This window comes from Pyrgilauda ruficollis, unplaced genomic scaffold, assembly GCF_017590135.1.
Source record: "Pyrgilauda ruficollis isolate IOZ18807 unplaced genomic scaffold, ASM1759013v1 scaffold97, whole genome shotgun sequence".
Lineage (NCBI taxonomy): Eukaryota > Metazoa > Chordata > Aves > Passeriformes > Passeridae > Pyrgilauda > Pyrgilauda ruficollis.
The window spans coordinates 1,566,014-1,589,023 of NW_024531821.1; the positions used below are offsets into that span (position 1 = coordinate 1,566,014).

The 23,010-nt window shown below is 45.4% G+C and overlaps 1 protein-coding gene across 1 annotated transcript in view; it reads right to left on the reverse strand.

The window, feature by feature from the left end:
- Positions 1–23,010, reverse strand: part of ERGIC1 (endoplasmic reticulum-golgi intermediate compartment 1) — a 56,995-nt gene that overhangs the window by 24,728 nt on the left and 9,257 nt on the right. The window contains exons 2-3 of the mRNA XM_041489866.1: positions 10,884–10,945; positions 4,378–4,450 (exon numbers count right to left, since the gene is read on the reverse strand). Coding sequence (XP_041345800.1) covers positions 4,378–4,450; positions 10,884–10,945 — 135 coding nt within the window. The remainder of the gene's footprint in view (positions 1–4,377; positions 4,451–10,883; positions 10,946–23,010) is intronic.

The window sequence follows — 23,010 nt, forward strand, 5'->3', positions numbered from 1 at the left end:
CCTGACAGCCTTCTTGGGGCTATCCTGTTTCAGGCCAGGAATTGGGCTTTGATCACCCTAGTGGGTCCCTTCCAGCTCAGGATATTCTGTGACTCTGTGATTCATGGTTTATGCTTTCATGAAAAGGCAGTAATTTTACTGCATATATTCTGCTTAAGTAATTAATTGCCTTGCGGGGGGGCTCAGCTTTCCAATTAGCAAACTTGTCACTTCAGATAGGTTTTTGTCTGTTATTACATTAAAAAAATAATAATAAAAAAAAAGCAAACACTGCCAGGAACAGTCTGTTGCTTCCTACAGTGTGCTGTGGCAGATGAATTAGTTGAGCAGAAACATTCATACCACAAGCACCACATTCATACCCTCCTACCCCTTCCCCTGGCTGCCAATGCAAGGCAGACTAGATTAGTTAATTACATCTTTAATCCTTAATGATGGAATACTTGGAAAACTATTATTGATCTTACAGGACATAATTCATGACCTAATTAGGGTGATAAAACGGTGAGATTATCATCTTGCCAGCTATTAACGTCTAGCGCTGATCTGAGTTAATTAGCAAAGAGAGGGGTGATTTCTATGCTTCTGATTTGCAACACAGCAGCAGAGGAATGAGGAGGCTGCTAAAGTCAGAACAAGCCATTTCTAGCTCTCACACTACTCTCAACTCAACCAACTGTTGGTCTTGCCCAGGAAAAACCAGACACATTTAACCTTTCAGCTTAATTTCTTCAGCCATTTGAGTCATTGGCTCAGTGGGACAAGAGTGTTAGATGCTGTTCCTCTTTCAGAGGCTCAAATGTGGAGCACAGACCTCCTTTTCTTTATCTTCTACAGAATTGAGGAGATTCATCAAGGCTCTTCCTATGGAATCACTTAGGTTGGAAAAGACCTCCAAGATCATCGAGTCCAACCTGTGACCCATCCCCACCTTGTCACCCAGCCTGGAGCACTGCCACATCCAGGTGTTCCCTGGATGCCTCTAGGGATGGGGACATTCCAACGCCTGAAGTCTGGACTAAGTCTTCAGTCACTCTCAGTCTGGACTAAACAAAAACTGAAAATCAAGAGGATCCTTGACTTTCAGAGTTAAACTCACCCTCCCCTTAATGGCAATGATGGGTTGTGACTGAGAAAAGAAAAAAGCTCTTTTCCCTCACCAGCCCTTCACTGTGCTTTTCCTGGGAAGGATGCAGCCCCACCTAAGTGCCAAGCTTGGATTTCCTTCATGGCTGCTCACAGGACTGTTAGGGTCACACGATAAATCTGGAAGATGAGCAACTTGGGAGTTTTCTACCCTCCTCAGGGCTGGTCTCCCCAGGAAACCCGTCAGCAGCAGAATAGGACATGCCTTTAGAGTGTGTTACCTCTTCCATGAGTTTCCTGCAGTGTCTTGGTTTGACTTCCTAACTGGAGTCAGCTCCTGAGCACAGGCACAGCCCCGGCGCTCATTAGAAATGCCCACACAAGTTATGACACAGCTGCCGTCCTCCCCACACAGGTAATGTTTGGGTTTAGGGCTATGACTGCGATCCTCGAGATGAGGGTGTCATTTCTTGGCTCTCTGCCACCCAGACAAGCCTTCAGCAGCTGAGACTGTAAATGCTACCACAATGGGCTGGTCAAGGAAAAACAGCTTTGAAGTTGGGCAAGAGCGGCCAAACCGAGATTTCGAGTAAGACCAGGCACTGAGGCTGCTGCACTCTTGTGAACGTGGAAGAAAGTCCAGCAGCGGGCAGGAGCCAGTGAGGATTTGGGGTCAGTGTGGTGCAGAGCAGATTCTTCTTTTCTCACGTTGCAGCACAAGCTCAACAAACCACACCAACCTCTTGCTTGAAGTGCAGCCACCAAGGGAAGCTCTCGGTGCTGAGAGTGAGACAGGGAATCCTGTGGGCAGCACTGCCCTGAAGGAGCTGTCCCTGCACACACCCCACACACAACAACTCCCTGGAACAGGCTCTGAGGGAAGCAGGAGTGCTCAGCAGGGAACCTGCCACGTCTCTGATGTAAAACACCAGGCCAAGTGCTCACCTTGTCATCAAAATTGTGCAGCTCTCCCCACCCAGCTTGGCTCTCTCAAGTGCTTTAAGGGAAATATGACACAAAAGGAGAAAGAGTGATGCAGTCTCACAGCACAGCTGGCAGTGACAAAGCAGGAAAGTTCATCCCATGTAACTGCACACCTGTAATCATTCAGGTCCTGGCTGGCATTGGGAAACTTCAGTCTGGGTGAGGTATCTGTTGTAGGAGACTCTTAATACTAAAAAAACACCTTGAAGCTTGCAATAAAAGTTGATGAGAACCGAACAGTTTGCACGTAAGGAATCTTCCATATATTTATAAGTATTTGGATCATGGGCAAATAAGGCTCAAAAACCTGAAACAGTATTTCCCCTGTTATTTGCTATTACCCAGTTTAATGGCAGCACAGAGCTCTCACAAGTTCCAGACCACACAGAACTCCCAATTCTCATTCCCAATGATGAGGCTCTGCTGCCTCACAACACACTGCCGGTAATACCTGACTGAAAGGGAACCACAAGAGGCTCACAACAACTTGTACTGGGTTTCTCAGAAGAGAAACCAATGAGTAAGAAATGGAAAATAAAAGTTTACTCCTGCTTTCGAAGTTGCTGAACTGGGAAGGACTTGAAGTGACTTTCTGAAGTATTTCCACTGTTCTGGGAGAGCATTTTCACAAGTGCTGGGGGTGAATGTTCCCACCAAGAGTCTGGTGACTTGTAACTCATCAGAAGGAGGTTTTCCTACTCCTTTGTGTGAGCTTTTGTGTTGGACAGTCCATGACGAATCAGGTTCCTGCAGTCATTTGTCCCAGACCCTTGTATGACATCCTCTCTCAAATTTTACTCCTTTATTGCCTGCAAACACCTCCTCCCCAAGCAGCTCCTGCTGGGAAAGGCACTTCACCATCTCTCTGAGGTTTTAATGAGGAACTTGTCAGCTGAGCGTGCTTACAGCACTTCCCAATATTTCTGTGCATCATCTTCTTTAGGAAAAAGCAAGAAGAGGCCTCAGAGAATTATGCAATTGTGCTGTTCAAAAAGGAATTTCTAGTCAGGAAACTGCCACTACATAAAGATGTGCTCTTCAATAACTGGGTCAAAACTAGGTAAATATTACTAATTCCTCCTGTAAAGCATTAACTGAAAGAAAAAAGAAAACCAGGCAAGAGAATGAGATCTAAGAGGAAAGCAAGAATAAGCAGCGCTTTACTTGAAGCAGTCTGTCTAGCTTTTTTGTTTTTTAAAACAAGAAACCCAAGGAAACTCAGCTCTGTGAAGTGGCTGATAAGGTGACCCCGGATTTCACAAGCAAACACACGGAACTGAAGTCAAAGAAACTGTGAGCAAGCAAGAAAACTGAGATACCATCTCTGAAGTAAACGTGCAACAGGCACAAAAAATGATCTTGAGCTTGATTATACTCCTGCTTTCAGTTAAACATTAGTCAACATTAACATTATTCCTGAAATTATAGTCTTGATTCAAGACAGAGCTGCACAAAAACAATAGAAGAGGCTCTTGGTTATCAAAGTGGTCAATCCGAGCAAGGTTTCAGAGCCTTTTAGCTCAGCACTGACATCTGTTGCTATCAGGACCATCATGTGAGCCTGGCAGAAGTTCCACCCTTCCCAACTATCCAGGAACTGTGCCTCACACTCTGAGCTCACTGCCACATCAGCAGGGTGACGGAGAAGGTTTCCTAGAGCCCAGAACAAAGACAGATGTGTTAAGAGTTACTAAAAGTTTACTTTGAGGCAGGAAGAACATGAGGACGGGGGAAAAAATAAAATTCTGATTAACTCGCTGTTAATAAGTACTTCATACTTGTTCAATGAGCAATTTTTAAAAGTAGAAATTATTTCCCTTTTTTTCAGCTGTCACCACCTGGGGCAACTTGTCCTCAGGCACAAAACCTGTGAATGAGGTTTCCCAGTAAGGCTCAACAAAAGAAGAAAAAATTCACACATTAATAAAACTACGTGCATGAATCAGAGATTCAGCTCTGACATCATAAAAAAAGCAATTATTGATATTAAATTAATAATTCTTATTTGATGCAATCCATTTCTCCATGCTGTTAATTATGCAATGCAGCATGCAGCTAATAAAGGATCAAGCAAGTCTGGAAGAGCTTCCTCTATCAAAAATAGTTCAGAACCAAGTTTGCCTATTAATTTTAGCAAATTAAAATGCTGAATGATTGTCTGAGAATTTGGACTCAACCTAAAGGAATCCCAAACCCATTAAGTAACTAAATGACCTAGTGAAATTACAGGAATATTTCTCTCAGATAACAGTACAGCTGTAAAGATTCACATGCACACAAACAGGGGAAAACATGACTTTTACTTACATTTCAGTGGCTATGAATCCGGTGAGCTCAGACAGGAAGAGAAACAATATGAAGAGACAGCAGCAGACAGAGACTGGAACAGAGGCAAGGAGAGGAAAAGGTTAAGTTCTGTATGTCTAACAAAGACAAAAACTGTTTTCACACAGCCATATCACTGCCCCTATGGATATGCCACCCATACACAGTTGAGAATTAACAATTTTTAGAGTCCATGACCCAGAGGAGCTCACCAGAGCAGTGACTTCAATGCCATGCCAATATCCAAACTCCTGAGGAACCATTAAAAATTCTATTATTTTATGAATGCATAAATATCAAACTAATGTCTTTCCCACCGAGCAAACTTTAGAAGATTCTGCACGCAAGAAAATAAAAAAAAAAAGGCCCTCAAATTCACATAAAATACTGACCACTGCATCCCCACCCCTGGCACTTACCAAAGACACATCTTAATTCTGCTTACAGTTGAGATTATCTAGAAAAACCTCATCTTAATTTCCTTGCCTCTTGCAGTGAAAATATGAGCATCCCTTGGTTTAATAATTAATGACCAGAACAGGGACATCTTCCACTTTTGGGCCCCTTTTTCTGTCATGATTTTCATCTCCCCACAGCTCCTGCACTCTCCACTTTCAGCACACAATGCTGGTCTGCCAGCACTCCCTCTTCTTGACAGCATCACTTCTTTGGAGCCTTGGCTCCCAATTTCATCATTATTAAAACTCCAGAAGGCAAAAGAAACCAGCACATCCTTGCTTTGAAAGGACACAGTCCCCTAGCGCGGTGTTTTGGGGATCAGGAGACATTCTGGCTCTCTGTCAGGTTCCAAAGCTCTGTGTAAGGCTCCCCAGAGCTGGACAGCAGAGATGTGGCAATACTGGAGTTGTGCAGCCAGTGCCTGACTTCTCTCATTTCTCCATCTGCTGACAAATTGACTCTGCAGAGGGGGAAAATCCCCACTGAAGGAATTGTGAGGTACCTAGACAACAATTCCCAGGAATTCCAACCTGGAATTGCATAGAGGGAGCCCAAAGTCGCTGGAATTTTACTCTTTGTTCTTCCCCAGGAAATTATTCCAAGCCCTGAGCAGGGACATTGAAGCAGCAGTGACAGTCACCCACACAGGAGGGGCTGGAAGGAAGCACAGCTGTAAATCCTATGGATCAGGGATGACTGGAGCAGGCAAGGATGTGCCAGCTCAAGGGGACAGGGCTGCAGTGTGTCCCTGTGTTAAATACAATACTCAAATTCACCATGAATCACTCACAGAAAGGCAAAGCAGGAACTGACAGCCAGAGCACAGTCCCAGCACAACCCCTCCATCCCAGCACAGCCCTCTGTGAAATGACCACTCTACCAGAGCCACTAATTAGGGTTGAGAAATACATTTAAAAAAAAAAAGCCATGTTCCTCAACTTTATTCCACATGACCTGTACAGCCTGACTGCCCATTCCTTCGGGAACTCAAGTAACAACAGGCTGGGAACAATTTTATCACTCCCTTGGTAAAGAATGTGAGAGGCAAGGGAAGGAAAGAGGTGCTGAGGGCAAGTACTGAGACAGAGCCTTGAGTGACCTAAAGCCTTGTGCCTCATTCTTCCAGCTCTGAGGAAAGAGAAATGCGTCGCTTCCCTTTCCTCATCAGAGCAATTTCAACTGTGGATTCGTTTATTGACCCACTCTAAAGCGCAAGGGATTAACAGAGATGCCAAAAAATCCACCAGCTACGAGGAGGAAAGAGAAGGAAAAAAACCCCAAAGACCAGTAGGAAAACAGGAAGCAAGAATGGATATTAATTCCTGAAGAGAAACCTCAGATGGGCACACAGCTGCTCCCAAGTCTTGGCTGTCAGGACACAGAAGGTCACCAGGGCTGTGACCCAGCTGAGCCCTGGCACAGGGCACCAGGAGAAAGGTCTGCTTAAAGCAGAGCAGCAAATTCTTGTGAGAACATCCACACCTACATAAGAGCCCAAAGAAAGAAACCAAGGCAGCACATGAGTAGATCCAGTGTTTGTAGTGCTGATCAGTGACAGAGACACGAGATCTCTGATCTCTGGCAGTTGCAGGGAGAGTGTTTGACGCAGAAAACCCTTTTTTCTTCAATTGCTTCCCATATTCCTTGCTGCTTGTTATAATCCCATAAAGGCTTTCCACAGCATCAGCCAGACCTCTGCTCTCAAGCACTTCTAGGAAAGCCTGCTACCACTAACTCTCTTAACTAAATTCTCTCCCACAGCTTCCTCTCCCTTCCAATTTTTAAACTTCCTTCTCTGCCACTTATATAATCAAAATACCTTCTTTTCCAGTACTTGCTCCCTCAAGTCCATTTTCAGTTCAGCTCTTGCAGTGAAGGTTCGTGACAATACTTACCAAACACAGCACAGGAAAATTCCACTAACCTATATCTAAAAAACCCTGCAAGAATGCCCTGAAGTGCCTGGCAGGGACTGACTTTCAAAGCTCCCCAATGCTTTTCCCAGTCTTCAAACCACAGAGTCAGTTTTGAAGCTGTAAAAGAGAATACTGAGGGTGGACATGAGAGGGGGATATAAAATCATGAGCAGCCTGAAGGAGGTGAGTGGGGAACAACCATTCACTGTCTCTTTCAGTATGGGTTCTACATGGAAAGGGGAGGTTAAAAACAAGGGAAGGTTTTGCTTTACACAACTAAATTCTGAGGATTCCCGACTACAGATGCTGAGGTTGCTTAAGAAATAAAACCTGCTAGATTACAAAAAGGAATCATACATGCCCTGAGGAAGAAATCCATTGAGGGATACTAAACACAAAGTAGCCAACTCCAGCTTAGGAAGCTCAGGAGCCAACTGAGCAAAGCCTGGTGAAATGTTTAATCTGCCCCTCCTGCTCTTTCTCAGGCATCTGCTGCAGGACACTGGGAAAGAGGACACTGCACTGTTAAACTCTTCCTATACACACACATTTCCAGGGCAGGGGGAGTTTTTGGCATGAGACTCATGTGCCAGCATTATCAGTTACTCTCTCCAGAGGCAGCATTTCCTCAGCTGCAGAACAGGAGCTCCTGTCTCAGCGTGGAGCTGCAGGCACAGACGACGTTCCCAGCACAGGAATTTATGCACAGGGTGCTTTAGCTGCTCCTTTCACAGTGAAGGTTTTTACCTGCTTCCATGCAAATGTGCAGTCCTTCCACCCACATCTGACAAGTGTATTATATTTGGAAAAGTAGATTAAAGGCTGGGATCAGACAGAATCAAACAATTCATGCATAAAGCTTCGTTAACTGCAGGAGCACGGCGACGTTCCCACAGAGCTCCAACAACATCTGAGACAGGTTTTTTAAAGCTCTAATATGATAACATGATCAATATATCAAAGGTTGCTGGTGTAGACACACTGCTAATCTGCAATCCCAAAAGGATTGGAAACTCTGCCAAGGTTTTTATTCCTGCACTAACCTTTTTGTACTTATCCCTTCCACTACAAACCCCATGTGGGTACATTCCTGGCTCTGCCTCCCCACCCCACGAGAAATGAGAGAAAGGCAAAGTGTTTAACACATCACACAGACTGAGAACGTGGAGCCATGTCTATATTAAGGCATAAAATTAATAGTATTTATTATTCAGTGGAGCAAACTGTTATGAAGCACAAGGAACGGGTCCTGTTACAGGCGCCATGTGAATCATAACTTTGATATTTCCTGATGTGTATTTAAAACTCCAGCCCCCAAACAGCACAGAGTATTTCTGGATAACGTTTCCATGTGTGCATACAACATGTGCATGCAAACTATGCATCCACACCGATGGCTGGGGAGCAGGATGGTGCCAGCAGCTGCCTGGGCTGCAGGCTCCTTTCCAGAGCCCCCCTGCTCCTGTCCAGCCAGATGCCAACTGTCAGCCAGCCAGGAGAGCTGCTGCTGCCTCTGTACCCAAACATGGCCAGGCTGTCACCACGTCTGTCACAGTGGCACCACAGACATGTTACACACAATGGGAGGACCTGCAAAAACTGGTGGAAGAGGGACAACAGCACAACAGGGATGCTGCCTGAAGAAAGGACTTTTATCGAGGAAAAGGAATGAGTGACTTCTACACACTTCCCAGAGAAGTCCACAGTAGTGGCTGTATTGTTCTGGACAAACCTCACTATTAGTAAATTCTTGGTTCCTTCACTTCTAAAAAAAATAAATTGTTTGTAGCTGGGTGGCTTCCACACAGATCTGAAGTATGTTGTATGCAGCGTTCACTGTAAATTTGGGAACTAAAAATCCATACCTAAGAAAACCTCAGTAACTCCAGCTGGCTCTGAGCTTGCTCATGCTCCAGATCACCTGCTCTTCTCCCTCAAAATCCCCCAAAACTTACTCTCTCTTAGCTGCTTCTTCCCTGAGAGCCTTGGCGCCTTCAGCCCTGGTGAGGAGCAGAGCTGTTCTTTTCCATCTCTTTTTTTCTGTAATCTGATCTGTGCCTTCTTCCCTAATGAACCTCAACCTTTGTTTTTGAAAATAGACCTTTATACAATCCAAAAGTCACTGTTGAAACCCTGCAGTAAGTCCATTCCTATTCCAGAGAGCCTTCAGCACCAGAAGTGATACTGAACTAAAGGTTTCATCAGAAATCATATGGAAAAGGTCTAAATTAATAGCTGGGTATCATGGACTGTTTTATATCTGCTCTGTAAAACTTGGAGGACTTAAAGCCAAAATAAAGTTGCAGTCATAGTAATTCCACACCATTACTAAAGCCTAAAAGCTTTTTTGAGAATAGCTGGGTATCATGGACTATTTTATATCTGCTCTGTAAAAGTTGGAGAACTTAAAGAAAGCCAAAATAAAGTTGCAGTCATAGTAATTCCACACCATTACTAAAGCCTAAAAGCTTTTTTGAGAGGCAGAACCTTCCCCTTCACTCAAGCTCCCAGAGTTAACACGGGCTGACTTCCCTAAAGCAATTTTTCACCAGGTCATGCAACCTTCCCAGGCTTCCAACTGGCCTGGCAATGGGCTGGTCTCATCCATGGCCTCCTACAACACCTAAGATTAGTGGCTTTCAAATTACAAGCCACAGGCTTGGTCAGACAGAAAAAAGCCCATTAGAAAAGCTGCTCACAAGATCCTCACAGGCAAAGCCACCAGTTTGTTGGCTGCCTGTGTGGTTCAGAAGCTTCTATCAGGCTGCCTAAAAACACGGTGAGAAAAAGAAGGAGAACCAGTTAGAGAAGAAAATCAAAGCCTGAGAAGCTGTAAATAACAATAGAGAGAAATAAGTCAGCTAATAATTGTAAGTAAGAGTCACAACCTTGAAGCCTTCCCACAACAGACTTATCACTTGAGCTGTTTACTGCAGATCTGAAAGCCTAAACTCTGGTGGCCTTTGATGGTTTTCTTTGCTTCTAAAATACTCTTTTGCAGGTGATTCATAACAAGACAAATTCTCAAAGGGAGCCCAGTGGCAGTGTGGGAACTCTTAGTTTCCAAAACAGAATAGAAGGCAGGATCACTCACAAGTTCAAAGTGTTCTTTCAAAAAACTAAATCTCATCCGCCCCTGAATTCCCAAACAGTTTGAGTCAAGCTCTTTGTTCACAACTTCAGCAAACCCACATGGGAGTTGGGATACAAGTAATTCAGTGGCCAGGAGAACTCAGGGGACAAGGACTCTGAGAGTAAATATTTAGGGGAAAGTGTAATCTTCACAGAACACAGGATAGCTGAGCTGGCAGGGACCCTCTGGAGCCCATCCCATCCAACTCCCCTGCTCTGAGCAGGTTGCTCAGGGCCAGCTCTGGTTGTTTGGAGCATCCCCAAGGACAGAGACTCCACACCACCCTGGACAACCTGTTCTTCAACCATGCTCACAGCCAGGAGTTTCTCCAGCTCACAGAGGGCTTTCCTATGTGTCCTGATTCACTGGCACTGACTCAGTCCTGCGTGCTGTCACCAAGGGATGTGACATCACTCACGTCAGCAATGACACACAAGACTACTGACCCATCTACCAGCATGGCTGAGTGGGGCACAGCTCCCTGATCAAAGGAAGTCCCTGCTCAAAGGGACAGGAAAGCTGCATGAGCAGGGTAATGACAGGATCAGGCCTGGCAGGATCAGCCTGATCAATGTTTACCAAGCCCTCTGCCCAGCCAGCTCGCTGCACATAATTGTGTGAAATGGCATTACTCAGCCTGCAGCCTCCCTCAGGAGCAGGAAGGAAGGAAAAGGGGCCCAAGGCAAGAGATGTGTATCAGCCAAAGTCTGTGTATTGATACATGGGAGTGAGAGTGGATCCCTATCAGTGGCTGGAGCTGGAGGCTCTTTAGGGCCCCTTCCAACCCAAACCATGCTTCAATTCTGAATTCACACAAGCCATTCCACCGTTTGATGGGCAGAACAAGCTGCCTCAGCAACAAAGGACACCCTTTCCAATGTTTAACATCCCTTTAAAAGAATTCTCTGCAGACAGAGAGGCCAAACAATCTTTAATTTTAGACCAGGGCTATGCAAGGACATCAAAAAGAAGTTACTTACTAATGGCCCCTGTGTAGGTTGGCTGTGTAAGGTCTTTTGGCACCTTCCTGTAGATGTCAAACCTGAAAGAGGAAAAGCACCAGCCATAAAACAGGTGGAACATTTCAATACATTTCATGCCCCCACAGGGATGAACGATGCTGAAGTTTTTTCCATCCAGCTTTCCAACAACATTTTTCCAGTAGGCAGGAGGATATGGGAAGGAAAACAAAACAAAAAAACCCTTTTCTTTTGTACAATTATGTAACTGTGCTCTGTCTTGGCTCCCATTTCCAAAGCACTTCCCTCCCCCTCCCTGCTGTGGATCTGTGCAATCTGAACTGTGAGAGCAGCCAGGCAAGAAGTCATGCTGGACAAGTTTATAGACCACTGTAAAAAGAAAGGGATACTCTACAGACTCCTGAATAAAAAACCCAGTAAAATACAATCTGTATTGCCCTTTGTCATTTATACCCTGCAAAGCCAAAAATAGACAACCCCTAAGTCAGAAATCCAGGTGTTGAGACCAGAAAACATCCCTTGGACATTGGATACAGCAACAGAAATTAACCCAACAGGTTTGTTCCTCCCCCAGCAAAGTCCAGTTTAATATTAGCCCGTTGTTTTGATTCAGTCATAGTTTTTAATATCCATAGGGCTCAGCTTTGCTATTTTAAACTGCCCATGGTTAAACTCTCCCTGCCCTCGTGTGTTAGCTACATTTCCTACCACCTTGTGTTCCTGCACGCCCAACCGCAATGCAGCTCTGACATCAGCTTTTCCATCACTCAATAAAAATTAATTAATGCATTAAAAACACTCACCCACCCACCCTAAAGAAGGAAGTGACCGCTTCTCCCTAAAAATAGACTTTTTTGGATATGCCACAAGTGGGTGAGAGCTGATGCTTTTTCCAGCCCTGGAGAGGGCTTCCAAATTCCCAGTCCACACTGCACCGAGATGAAACACCCCTGTGTTTATTCAGGAGCTTCTACTACATCAAATATTTTGCTGGGAGTTTAAAAACTACATAACTCTTCTTTTCTGTAGTCTTCAGCTGCTGAGGTAACTCTGAGGAACAGCACGAACAAAACAGCATTTGCCTTGCAGGAGATCAGAAGGATACTGTGCTTCACTCAGGAGCTGAAGCTGGAGGAAGGAAGGGAAGAAAGGGAATGGAGAGCAGGTAGAAATTTATTTCAGCTGCCCAGCTGGAGTCCTGAATAAGCTGTGCCACCACTTAACACCCCAACAACCCTCTGTGAGACACCTGACAGCACAGGAGCTGTGTTTCCATCACCCTTCTCACTGCTGTCTCCTAAACAGACCAGCAATATTCCCCGACCAAACAATCCATGTATGGTTTTCCAGCTGCCCTGAGAACATCTGGAAAGTGCTGTTTGCATTCTTTCCACATCCACCGAAGCATCAGGATGGTGAAAGAACCCAAAGTAGCTGATGACATCATGGTCTCACAGGCAGAGGAAGCTGTTGCTCTCCCAGCCCATTAAATGCTGAAAGCTGGCGTCGTCTGGCCAAAGTCACAATAATAGATCAACAAGGCTAAAAAAGCTGAGAGAGAAAGAGAGAGACAGAGCACGTGAACACCAGGAGCTGCTGAGTGTGAGCCAACACTCAGAAATAGGAAACAGCTCCAGGCTGGACTCAGTAAAAACAGCAGCGTGTGGATACTATAAAAGGAAGTTTGTTCTCACCATCAGAAATATTTACTAGTATTGAAATGATGGCACATCACAGCTTTAAAAGAAAAAATAATCCAGCTTTTTAAACAGCTCACTGGAAAGCTGATGTCATATGAGGCAGAGTTCTCTCCTCTGAGATTATCATTTCATCACATAAGTGAAACCCAACACCACAAATTAACTTTTCCATGGCCTAAGTAAGCTTGGATTAGGCAGAGACACTACAAAAAGTGCTCGATTAAGGTTTTATGGATGGAAGCAGAAGCTTGAAGGATGACATCCAGAACCTGACCCAAGCAGAAGGGAAGGGAAGGTGTATTAAAGCTTGCACAAGGATGCTGGAACGATCACAACAATCAAAAAAGGAAAGTTTGGGATAAGAGACAAACACTGCTAGCTAGATTTTGCTCACTGATGTGTGATACCAGTAAATCCAAATGATCACCAGCCCAAAAGAAAAAGGACTGGCTATGTGCAAATCTCCTGACAGAACAATCAATTGCTTGGAAAAGACATTCTGAGCTAGGAGGGTTCATACCCTGGCACAGGAACAACAGTCCTCAGGGTTCCAGGCAACTTCTCATCTGATACTGGACCCAGTTCATACAATTTCCTCAGTCTGATCCCTGTTAGTGAAAACAGCAGTGGGGTTATGCACTCAGGGAAGGGCAAGGAAAAAGTCCAAATGGCATCAAAGTTTGAGGAGAATGATGGGAGATGGCATGGCCAGGACAAAGAGCCACCTTCTTCACTCTATTTAAACTCCAAGTTAGAAGATATGAAATGTAAAGGATTCAATGACAGCTTGAAAAGTATGTTTGTGAGACACCAGAGAGACCAACTGCTAGCAATGAGGACAGAAGCCCAAAGAAGTCTTCATTAACTACATATATTATAAAAATAAATAAATCAAGCAAACGTCTCAAACAAATCTGTGAAGTTGACAAGAGTTATTCTAACAGGAGACCCAAAATCCCAAGAAATGAGAGATTTGTGGCAGCTCCTATCAGACCTAAGGGTCAAAAATCTGCCTCCACTAGAAAAACCTTTCTCCTTTTGCCACTGGCTCCTTGTCTACCTCCCAGAACTGAAAGCAATCCCAGGAGAGCACTTACACTGTCCTGGGAAGAGAAAAGAATGAGGATTAGACACCAGAGATGATTTGTAATGCACAAGGGAGGAGCTGTGAGCATGGCAAAGGGGAACAGGTTTTACCTGCCCTCAGGTCAGACGTTCCTGCAAGCACCTGCAGTAAAAATTCCAAGCAGCCTCCAGGTTCCTGAGGCATTGGTCACTTGGAGGAGTATTTGTAGCCTGGGAACAGAGAGGAACCTTGTGCTGTGTTGCAAGAGCTGCCTCCCTGCTGTAGCCAAAGCAGTGGAAGGTGTGAGCAATGCTGCAGGGAGCCTGGATGTGCAGAGGGGCTGCACTGCCAGCTCACAGGGCACACACACCCTGTGCCACCCTGAGCATCCACCGGCAGAGGCTGGGAGTCATCTTTCGTGACCAGGAGGAACCAGGGTGTAGATTTACAACTGCTCAGTGAACTCCCTTAACCTGCAGCTCATGCTGCTTTAGGAAGGGAGACATCACTTCACACTCCCACAGCAGGCACACGTGCATTTTCCACTGCACCTTGTTTATATTTAGCTTTTGGCAAGTTTCTTCCTCCCCTCAGAAAGGCGAGACTTGTAAGGAGAAGTTGTATCTTTGAGTTGATCAATTAATATCGTTTCAGAGTGGAAACAACAAACTTGCTGCTAGGGAAGTTCTTCCGCCAGGTCATACATGTTCTCATAAAGGGAAGGCTGGGCTTTGCAATTCCAGAATATAAGGCTAAAGATAGAGTTAGGCTGTCATCAGAACAACAAAGGAATTTCCTGACACATCTAGAGTGTCTTTTCTCTCAATGGAGAGCAGGGTTGCAAACAAAGAAATTAAAAAAGCCCATTTGGAAATGTCAGAGGTTTGCAGGAACCAACATCCATAACTAACATGAGGGAATGCTACAATGGTTTTTTATCAATCCAAGAGTTGAAAGGACACGGCAAAAAAAACTTTCTCACCTTCCTGGTGGGAATGTCAACAAACTGGTAAAACAGCATCACAGAGATGAGCAGGGCCATTCCTAACCAGGTTCAAACAGAATTCACAAATCTTTGTGAGATTAAGGCAGGTCAGGGGCAGAACTCCAGCTCTCTGATGGACAGGAGTGCCAAAGTCCTCTCGGAAAGAGTGAGCTGAGATCGAGGTGGTGACCTCAAAGGAGCCAAACAAAAGGGTGGCACATTTCAAATGCCAGCAAGTGTCAGAAGGATTTCAAAAGCTGTACCTACACTAATACGGTTTTTTTTCTTCAGAGAGAAGTATACCACAGAATCACACAATGGTTTGGGCTGGAAGGGAGCTTAAAGAGCATCTCATTCCAAACCCTGCCATGGGCAGGGACACCTCCCAGTGGAGGCAACCTGGCCTTGGGCACTTCTAGAGATCCAGGGGCAGCCAAAAAGATTTGCAAGAGCAGGTAAAAGAGCTGTGCTGGCCCTTAAAGGAACTTATCATAGAATCATGGAATGGTTTGGATGCCAGCAAGTGTCAGAAGGATTTCAAAAGCTGTACCTACACTAATACGGTTTTTTTTCTTCAGAGAGAAGTATACCACAGAATCACACAATGGTTTGGGCTGGAAGGGAGCTTAAAGAGCATCTCATTCCAAACCCTGCCATGGGCAGGGACACCTCCCAGTGGAGGCAACCTGGCCTTGGGCACTTCTAGAGATCCAGGGGCAGCCAAAAAGATTTGCAAGAGCAGGTAAAAGAGCTGTGCTGGCCCTTAAAGGAACTTATCATAGAATCATGGAATGGTTTGGGTTGGAAGGGAGCTTGAAGATCATCCAGTGCCACCCCTTTCCATGGGCAGGGACACCTCCCACTGTCCCAGGTGCTCCCAGCCCTGTCCAGCCTGGCCTTGGGCACTGCCAGGGATCCAGGGGCAGCCACAGCTGCTCTGGGCACCTGTGCCAGGGCCTGCCCACCCTCACAGGGAACAATTTTTTCCTAATACCCAAACTAACCCTACTATCTGTCAATTTGAAGCCATTTCCCGTTGTCCTGTCTCTTCAGGCTCTTGTAAAGTCTCTCCATCTTCCTCATAGCTCCCTCAGGCACTGAGGCCACAATCATGTCACCCCAAAGCTTTTCCTGTCCAGGTGAACAATCCCAGCTCCCCCAGCCTTTCCTCCCATCCCGGTGCCTCCTCTGGGCTCTCTCCAGCAGCTCCAGATCCTTGCTGGGCTGGGGCAGCTCTGCAGGTGGGGTCTCACCTGAGCTGTGACTGCCAGTGCTGGGTGAGCGGCAGGGAGGGCAGAGGACCCAAACTCTGCAGTTTTTTTCTTGAGTTGATGCTTCAGCTGCCTCCCCTGAGCAGAGGATGAGCTCACTCCCTCAGCAGGAGCTGCCTGCCAGGGCTTTATGTACACTTGAACAGTTTCAAGTTTGGACCCGAAATATTTCAGGAAATGAAGTAATAAATACATTATTTCACTGAAGATTTCCACACCTCCAAACAGAAGAATCCTCTCTGACTTCTCTGGAATCTGAAAAGAGCTTTTTTAACAACTCTGTAAGACGCTGTTAAGTTTTTCATGAACAAGAAGCAAAGAATGTGAGGCAATAAAAAAAACCAAAAAACAAACCACAACTTTTAAGCAGAACTAACTAGACAATGGTTAAATTCAAATGTCCTGTAGCAAAGGGAAACTGATACCCAAAGGAGCTCATATCAGAGTAGGAAAAACACTAATTCCTCCTTCAGTTTCCAGCAGTTGCCCATCCCTCCCTGGCACAAAGACAGGAGGGATGCACTGGCCATGGCACCCAGGCTGAATTTCTCCCAAAATTTCTGATGCCTTTGTGGAGTCCCTGCAAAGACCCAGCAGAAGCTCTGGAGTGAGCAGAGTAGAACGCTCTCACATACCATTCTCCAAGGTCTGGTTTGACTGATTTACCTGAGGGGCCAGGGAAAGGCTGTTCTGGAGCTCTTGGACTGTATTTTGGATTCCAGTTAATCAAGCAGGACTGTAACACATTCTCATGTGGCATTTGGTCACAGAATAGAACCTGGGCACTGTAAATCCACAGCAAAAAGATTAATTTTTGTCCCTTTCCAGAAATTAATGCTCACAGACAGGGGACAAATGGTTTTGTTCTTCAGGCAGATGATGTTATTCCCCAGGAGAACCAAATATTTAAACATCAGTCTTCTTTTTGAAGCATACTGGCTCTATCGTAGGTACTTCAGCACATCCTGACAGTAAGAGGCCGTGAGCATTCACTACAACAAATTACATTTTTGATGTCAAAGATGATTAAGAAAAAATAAAAACCCAACCAGTATCATGGCTGACATTCCACTTTTAGCAGGTCAGTGGTGGTGTAAATACACCACTGTCATCTTGGCTCAGCAGAAAGGGTCCATGGCTGTGATTCACCCAGAAGAATGTGGGTGTTGAAACAACACTTGGTTCTCCACCTCCCATGCTCACCAGCTTGGAGTAGTGACATCTATTTTTCAGCAGATACCACATTTGGAGCTGAGGTCACTAATTCCTGGTGACATTACTCTCTCAGTAACGAGTTCAGTGTGGAGTGAACAACTACCTTAATTTCATTACACATCAGTAGCTTTGAGATCTCTTTTAATAAATGAGACTGGTGCTGCTGAACCAATTTGTTTCACTAACAAAAAACTTGAAGCGACTTGCAGGGACAACACATTTTCCAGCAAAACCAGAATTCACTATGAAGTTAATCAAACACCTGGCAATTCTCCAGCAGAAGTGACTGAACTACACAAAGGGGGAATTATCAAACACAGAGAGAAAAGTCAACTTTGAGGGTGTGGAATCTCCCTCACTGGGGATATTCCAGAACTGCCTGGATATAAAAGGCTGTGGTCCCTTCCAACCTGACCCATCCTGGTGATTCTGAAAAAAGGGATTTAGGGTCAGTAGAAATGCCATCCCTGATTGTTTCCTTCTTGGTAAGAAACATGACTTCCCTGAGAAAGGGATGGGCTGCAAATTGAAAAAGAGAAAGGCAAGACAACTATAACTCATAGACATGGGGTGGAAATAAAGAATAATACACCTTTCCAGGCTGAGATGGCTTCCTGATCAACAAGAACCCTCACTTAAGAGCTCCAGTTGAAAAGAGCATGAAGAAGCAAAAAAATAACAACCCCTTTCTTCAGCCCTTCAGTGGGAGGCTGATTTGGGCAGTACCACTCAGATTTCTGTGGAGATCCCTCTTCTCACACAGAATTTATGTATCTGCAGGACAATTAATTCACTCCCAAGGCAGGAGGCAGGAATGAGTCTGTCTTTGCACAGCCCCTTTGAAAACAGGGCTGTCACACCAAAACCACTCTCCTTTTTTTGCTCTAAACCTTGCACAGCAGATAACGCTGAATTTTTAGGCAATTTCCTCTGCTCTCTAAAGTGAAAGAAGACTAAGTTGGCCTTTGAGAAGCTTTTTCATGCCAGAACTTTCCTTGCCACTGCACAGGGAACACAAGTGGGTTAAAGCAGTTACCAAACCTTGTTTACCCTTTGCTTGTTTGCTGGTAATGCCCCTCCCCACTGATCAGCAAGGAGCTGCAAACTGCAGATAAACTCCAGTGAAATACTGCTGCTGGTTTCCCCCATTTGTCAAGTCCTCCTCACAAAGGGGATCAGAGCATGGCTGCAAACCTCGAATCTCAAGGAGGCAAGAAGGCATGAGGTCACTATTTCTCCACACACACCAATTCCTGACTAAACAAAGAGCTTGCCTGTGCTTTACAAAGTCCACTCATTACATACTCACCAGTAAACCCAGTTACAACGTGGAAGAGAGAATTTCTACTGTTACACGCTGTACTTGTCATGTTCAAGAAATGACACACAGGCATTCAGTTTTAAAAAACTCAAGTCCTGAAAAAAAGAAGGTGCTTTTTATCAGAAGATAAAGTACTCTATTTGTTACACTGGTTTTCTTCTTCAGGTGGATAGAAAAACTGCTGCACTGTGCATTTCTGGGAACATTCATTCAAAACAACAATCCCAGATGGCTTTTGATGAAAAAAACATAAAAAAAAAATTATAGCACTGTGGAAGATACACAGAGAGCAAGGCAGGTGCCAAACAGCCCTGGACAGTCAAGCCTATGCCAGCACTCATTTGGTTTTTGATAAGAGTCACTTTGAGGCAGGTCTGTCTGATAACAGGCTTGAAAACATCCACTGCCTTTTCTGTGAGAGCATCTGTCATTCAGACATTCTAAACAAATTTGGTTTTGGGCCACATCCCTCAGAATTACACAAGCCTCTCTAATTACTTCATGTAGATATCAGTGAATCCAGCCAACTACAATTTCTATTTAAGTGCCTTTAAAGAGACAGATCATCCCCAGCTCTGAGAATTAATTTCCCTGGAGACAAGGACATAACCTTGGGATTTGTCACTCAGAACACTTCTGTTCCTCCTCTTCCCATTTCCTATCTGCCTCCTTGAACCTTTTTTTTGTTTTACTGAGCAGAGATGGTTGGTTCCATCCCCTTTATTTGGGTTCCCCACAGGACCTACAGACCTGGTGCAGAGACAGCCAGCTCTTCCCACAAGATTTGTATAACTGGGTCTATTTTGAAGTTTGATTTCACGACAGAAGAACTGCAGTGGCAATTCAGGAAACCAAGGCAGGTGTGAAGCAAGAAGAGAATGAGAAACCTCAGCCCCACTTGAGGAAACACATCTGAGTGCTCGTGAAATGAGCTGGAACAATGGTTCTGGAGAGTCTTTCCCCATCCCATCACAGAGCTTTGTTTCCTCATGTTCTTGCTGCTCCCACCTCTGGAAGACCCTTTCCTAGAGACAGCAGAAAAGTTTATGGACTATGATTCATTCAGTAGCTGCTACTATTAAGGCTCTTAGCAGAGATACCAATTACAGCTGAGAATCCACTTTGCATAAAACACTTCATCATTTTTAAGGAGGATATGGGAGGCAGGGAGAAACTCAGTCATGGTAAATATAACTTGGATTAAGTCCATCTGACATTCAAAGATGACTGTGCACAAACAGACTCCATTTTCTCTCTCCAGGAACACTTCAGAGGAGGCTGGTGTTAAAAAGGGGAGAACAGCGTTTAACCACTCTGTCTCAGCAGCTTCCCTTCTCCCCTTCCCCAAATCAATGCAGCTTGAAGGCAGAAGGGGAGGAAAAAACCCAGGCCGTGTTGATTATTTTCCATGTGAATTTATGGTATCAAAAGGAAGCTCAGCCTGCTGTCAGAGCAGGATCATTCAGGCTGGAGACACGAATGGAAACGCCCTGGCTTTAATCTCCAGTGGTATTTCTAGAGAAACCTTCCCACCAGAGGCATGCTGCTGAGTGACAAGGAGCATTTTTATCTGTGTGCTCTGCTGACTTCACAGGCAGCTTCTCTGCTCATCTCAGCAAAGCCTGAGAATTAGAAGTGCCCAAGAGAAAACCTGGCTCCCTCCAGCTCGGGCACAGTGGGGTCTGTGATCAGTCCCTGAACACCCAGGGATGGCATCCCCCACCCTCACCCCAGCATCCAACACGTAAATATGAAGTAAACCAGATCCTCAGGCTGTAGCTTCTGGATCAGGAATGGACACTTGGAGCTCCTGGGACCAGTGGAGGCTGAGGAGCTGAGCAAGGGCCTGGAGCAGCTTGGTGCCCAGGGAAGGCTGGGGCTGCTCAGCCTGGAAAGGAGCCTCAATGAGAGGAGCCTCAGCCCTGGGTGTTCCTCAGTGTCCCTGTCTGTCCCTGTGTCCCCCTGTCCGTCCCTGTGTGCAGAGGTCAGAGCAGGCCCAGCTCTGCCCCAGGCCCAGCGATGGCCCCAGAGCCCCGGGCAGGGCCTGAGCCCAGCAATTCCCCTCCCAGGAGGCAGAACTGCTGCCCTGGGCAGTGCCAGCCCTGAGCAGAGCCCAGAGGGGCTGTGGGGTCTCGTTCCAGAGCAGGCTGGACACACTGCTGTGCCCTGAGTCGGGGATGGCCCTGCTGGAGCAGGGAGGTGGCACCAGGGACCCTCTGTGGCCCTTCCAGCCTGGCCCATCCTGTGAAACTGCTGCCCCCAGACTTGATCTCTTGAAACAGACCAAAAAAAACCCCAAAATAGATGGGGCTAGGAGAAAAAAAAAAAAAAAAAGCAAAACTGAGATGGCATAAAGAATACGCCAGTTACTGAAAAAATATATTTTAAATAAAACTCCAATCTCTTAGCTAAGAGTTTCCAACCTGTTTAACAGGCAGCAACTGTTCCTCTGTTTCCTTGGGTCACTGCTTCCAAACAATAGCTTTGGGACAATTCATCCCTGCTTTGTCAACAAAGCTGCTGGGCACTAGGAGCCCAAGCACACCAGCTGAGGAGCACAAGCCATCAGGTGGATTTAAGCTCTTCAGAGGTCATCTAGCTCTAAATAAAACCAAGCAGGCTTAGACACAGTCTCACTCCACCAAAGGCAGGCAGGTATTTCTATCAGAACACACTTTTCTGGCTTCATTCCCTCCTACAAAGCACATCAGACACTCGTCGTAAGATCTTGAAAAGCAAAGCTGTTACTTCTGTAAAATGAGTAAATCTAAAGCCACCAATTTAGCTTTCAACGTGACAGCTCAAGCTGAGGGGAAATACAGAGGTAGAACAAACAGCACAGCTGTGTCAGGTTTGCACACAAGGCACTCTTTTGATTAGCAAAATACCATTTACTTAAAAAACAAAATCCCAGACACATGTCTGAAGTAGTTGGGGAGAGTTTTACTGCTCACAGTTGTTGAAACCATCCCTAGAACTCCTGTGCCCAGAACCAGAGATAAAAAGCTCTTTACTTGTTAAATTGAACTCATCTAGCAGGTAACAGCTGGAATGTGCAGATATAGCCTGAAAGATCAGTTACCCCATTCCTAAAGACAGATTATGTGAAATAAACCAGCAAAAATGGCCCTGGAGAACAGCTGGGATCTGGGACACAGAGAAGGCAGGAGCAGGACACAACTCCCCTCTGCTTAGTGACCCTGCCAGGGGCTGGGCATCACCACACTGCTGGTGAGGAGAGGCATAAAAAGAACGCTGGGCAAGGGACACAGCCTGCTCAGCAATGTCCTGGCTGGATTATATTCCCCAGGTGTTTGAGAGCTGCTACAGGAGAAAAAAAATAAAAAAGTCAGGTGTGAACAGCATTTTGGAGCAAGACTGCGAGCTAGGAAAGGATGGGCTTTAATTGGGGAAGCATCAAGAAAAGCCTGTCCTTTTAAAGCAAAGCCTCTCTCACTTGACACTAAAAAAGTGGTGAGTTCCAACAGCCCTCTGCATTTTTAGTTCCTGTGCTCCTTGCTGTACCTGTGCTGGGAAAAAATCTCCAAGTTTGCTCCACAAACCCAGCAAAGAAAGAAAAATTTATACACATAGTAAATTCATCCTAAAACAGGTGAAGAAGTAGAGCTGCCTTATTCTTACACCTTACTCTACATATGTATAGAAAGCATTAATTTTTGTATTTTCATTCAGAAATATTAGCTCAAGATTTAATTCTGAAATGCTTTCTCTAGCTGTTTTTCTTCCCACCCAAAGGCAAGTGCATGTTCTGACAACTCTGCAAGAACACTTAGCTCCTACAACCCAGCACAGACAATAAAATCAATCACTCGTCTCCCAGTCCAACCAAGTAGGTGAAATCTGTTTAAATGAATGGGAAAACAATGGTAGGAAGTCAGCAGCGGGGGCAGAAAATAGGAACTACTGACTTTTGAGCCCTTCATTCTGCTAATTCTTTGTTTAGATGACATTTCTATGTTTCCTGTCTGCTGGCAGATGAGAACATGATGTGCAGGGAGCAGCTCAGGACAGCTCTGGCAGAGCCAGGCTGTGATCCCAGGATGAGCAGCAGGAGCCAACAGACCTGAGTTTGTTCTGCTCACTGTAATTCCTGTTCCACTCAATTAAACCTTTCTTCTTCACCTCATTCATTCTGCACAGCAGCACCTGGTAACATCTGCCCACCTTTCCTCGAGCACGTGGCAATCTACAGATGGGAAAATGCAAATATCTGAAGCTAAACTAGCAGAGCTCCAAGTTCTGCCTGAAGGAATGGCTGGGGTTGTGTTGGGGGGATTTTAGGTTGGGTATTAGGAAAAGGTTCTTTGCCCAGAAGATTGTGGGGCACTGACCAAGGCTGCCAGAGCTCCAGGAGAGTTTGGACAACACTCCCAGGGATGCACAGGATGGGATTGTTGAGGTGTCTGTGCAGGGCCAGGAGCTGGGTCAATGATCCTTGTGGGTCCCTTCCAGCTCAGAACATTCTGTGATTCTGATTCTTTGAAGGTCTCTACAAGGAAAGCAGCAGGAAAGTGGCTTTAGGAAAACAAACTGGATGTGCTCTGCAAG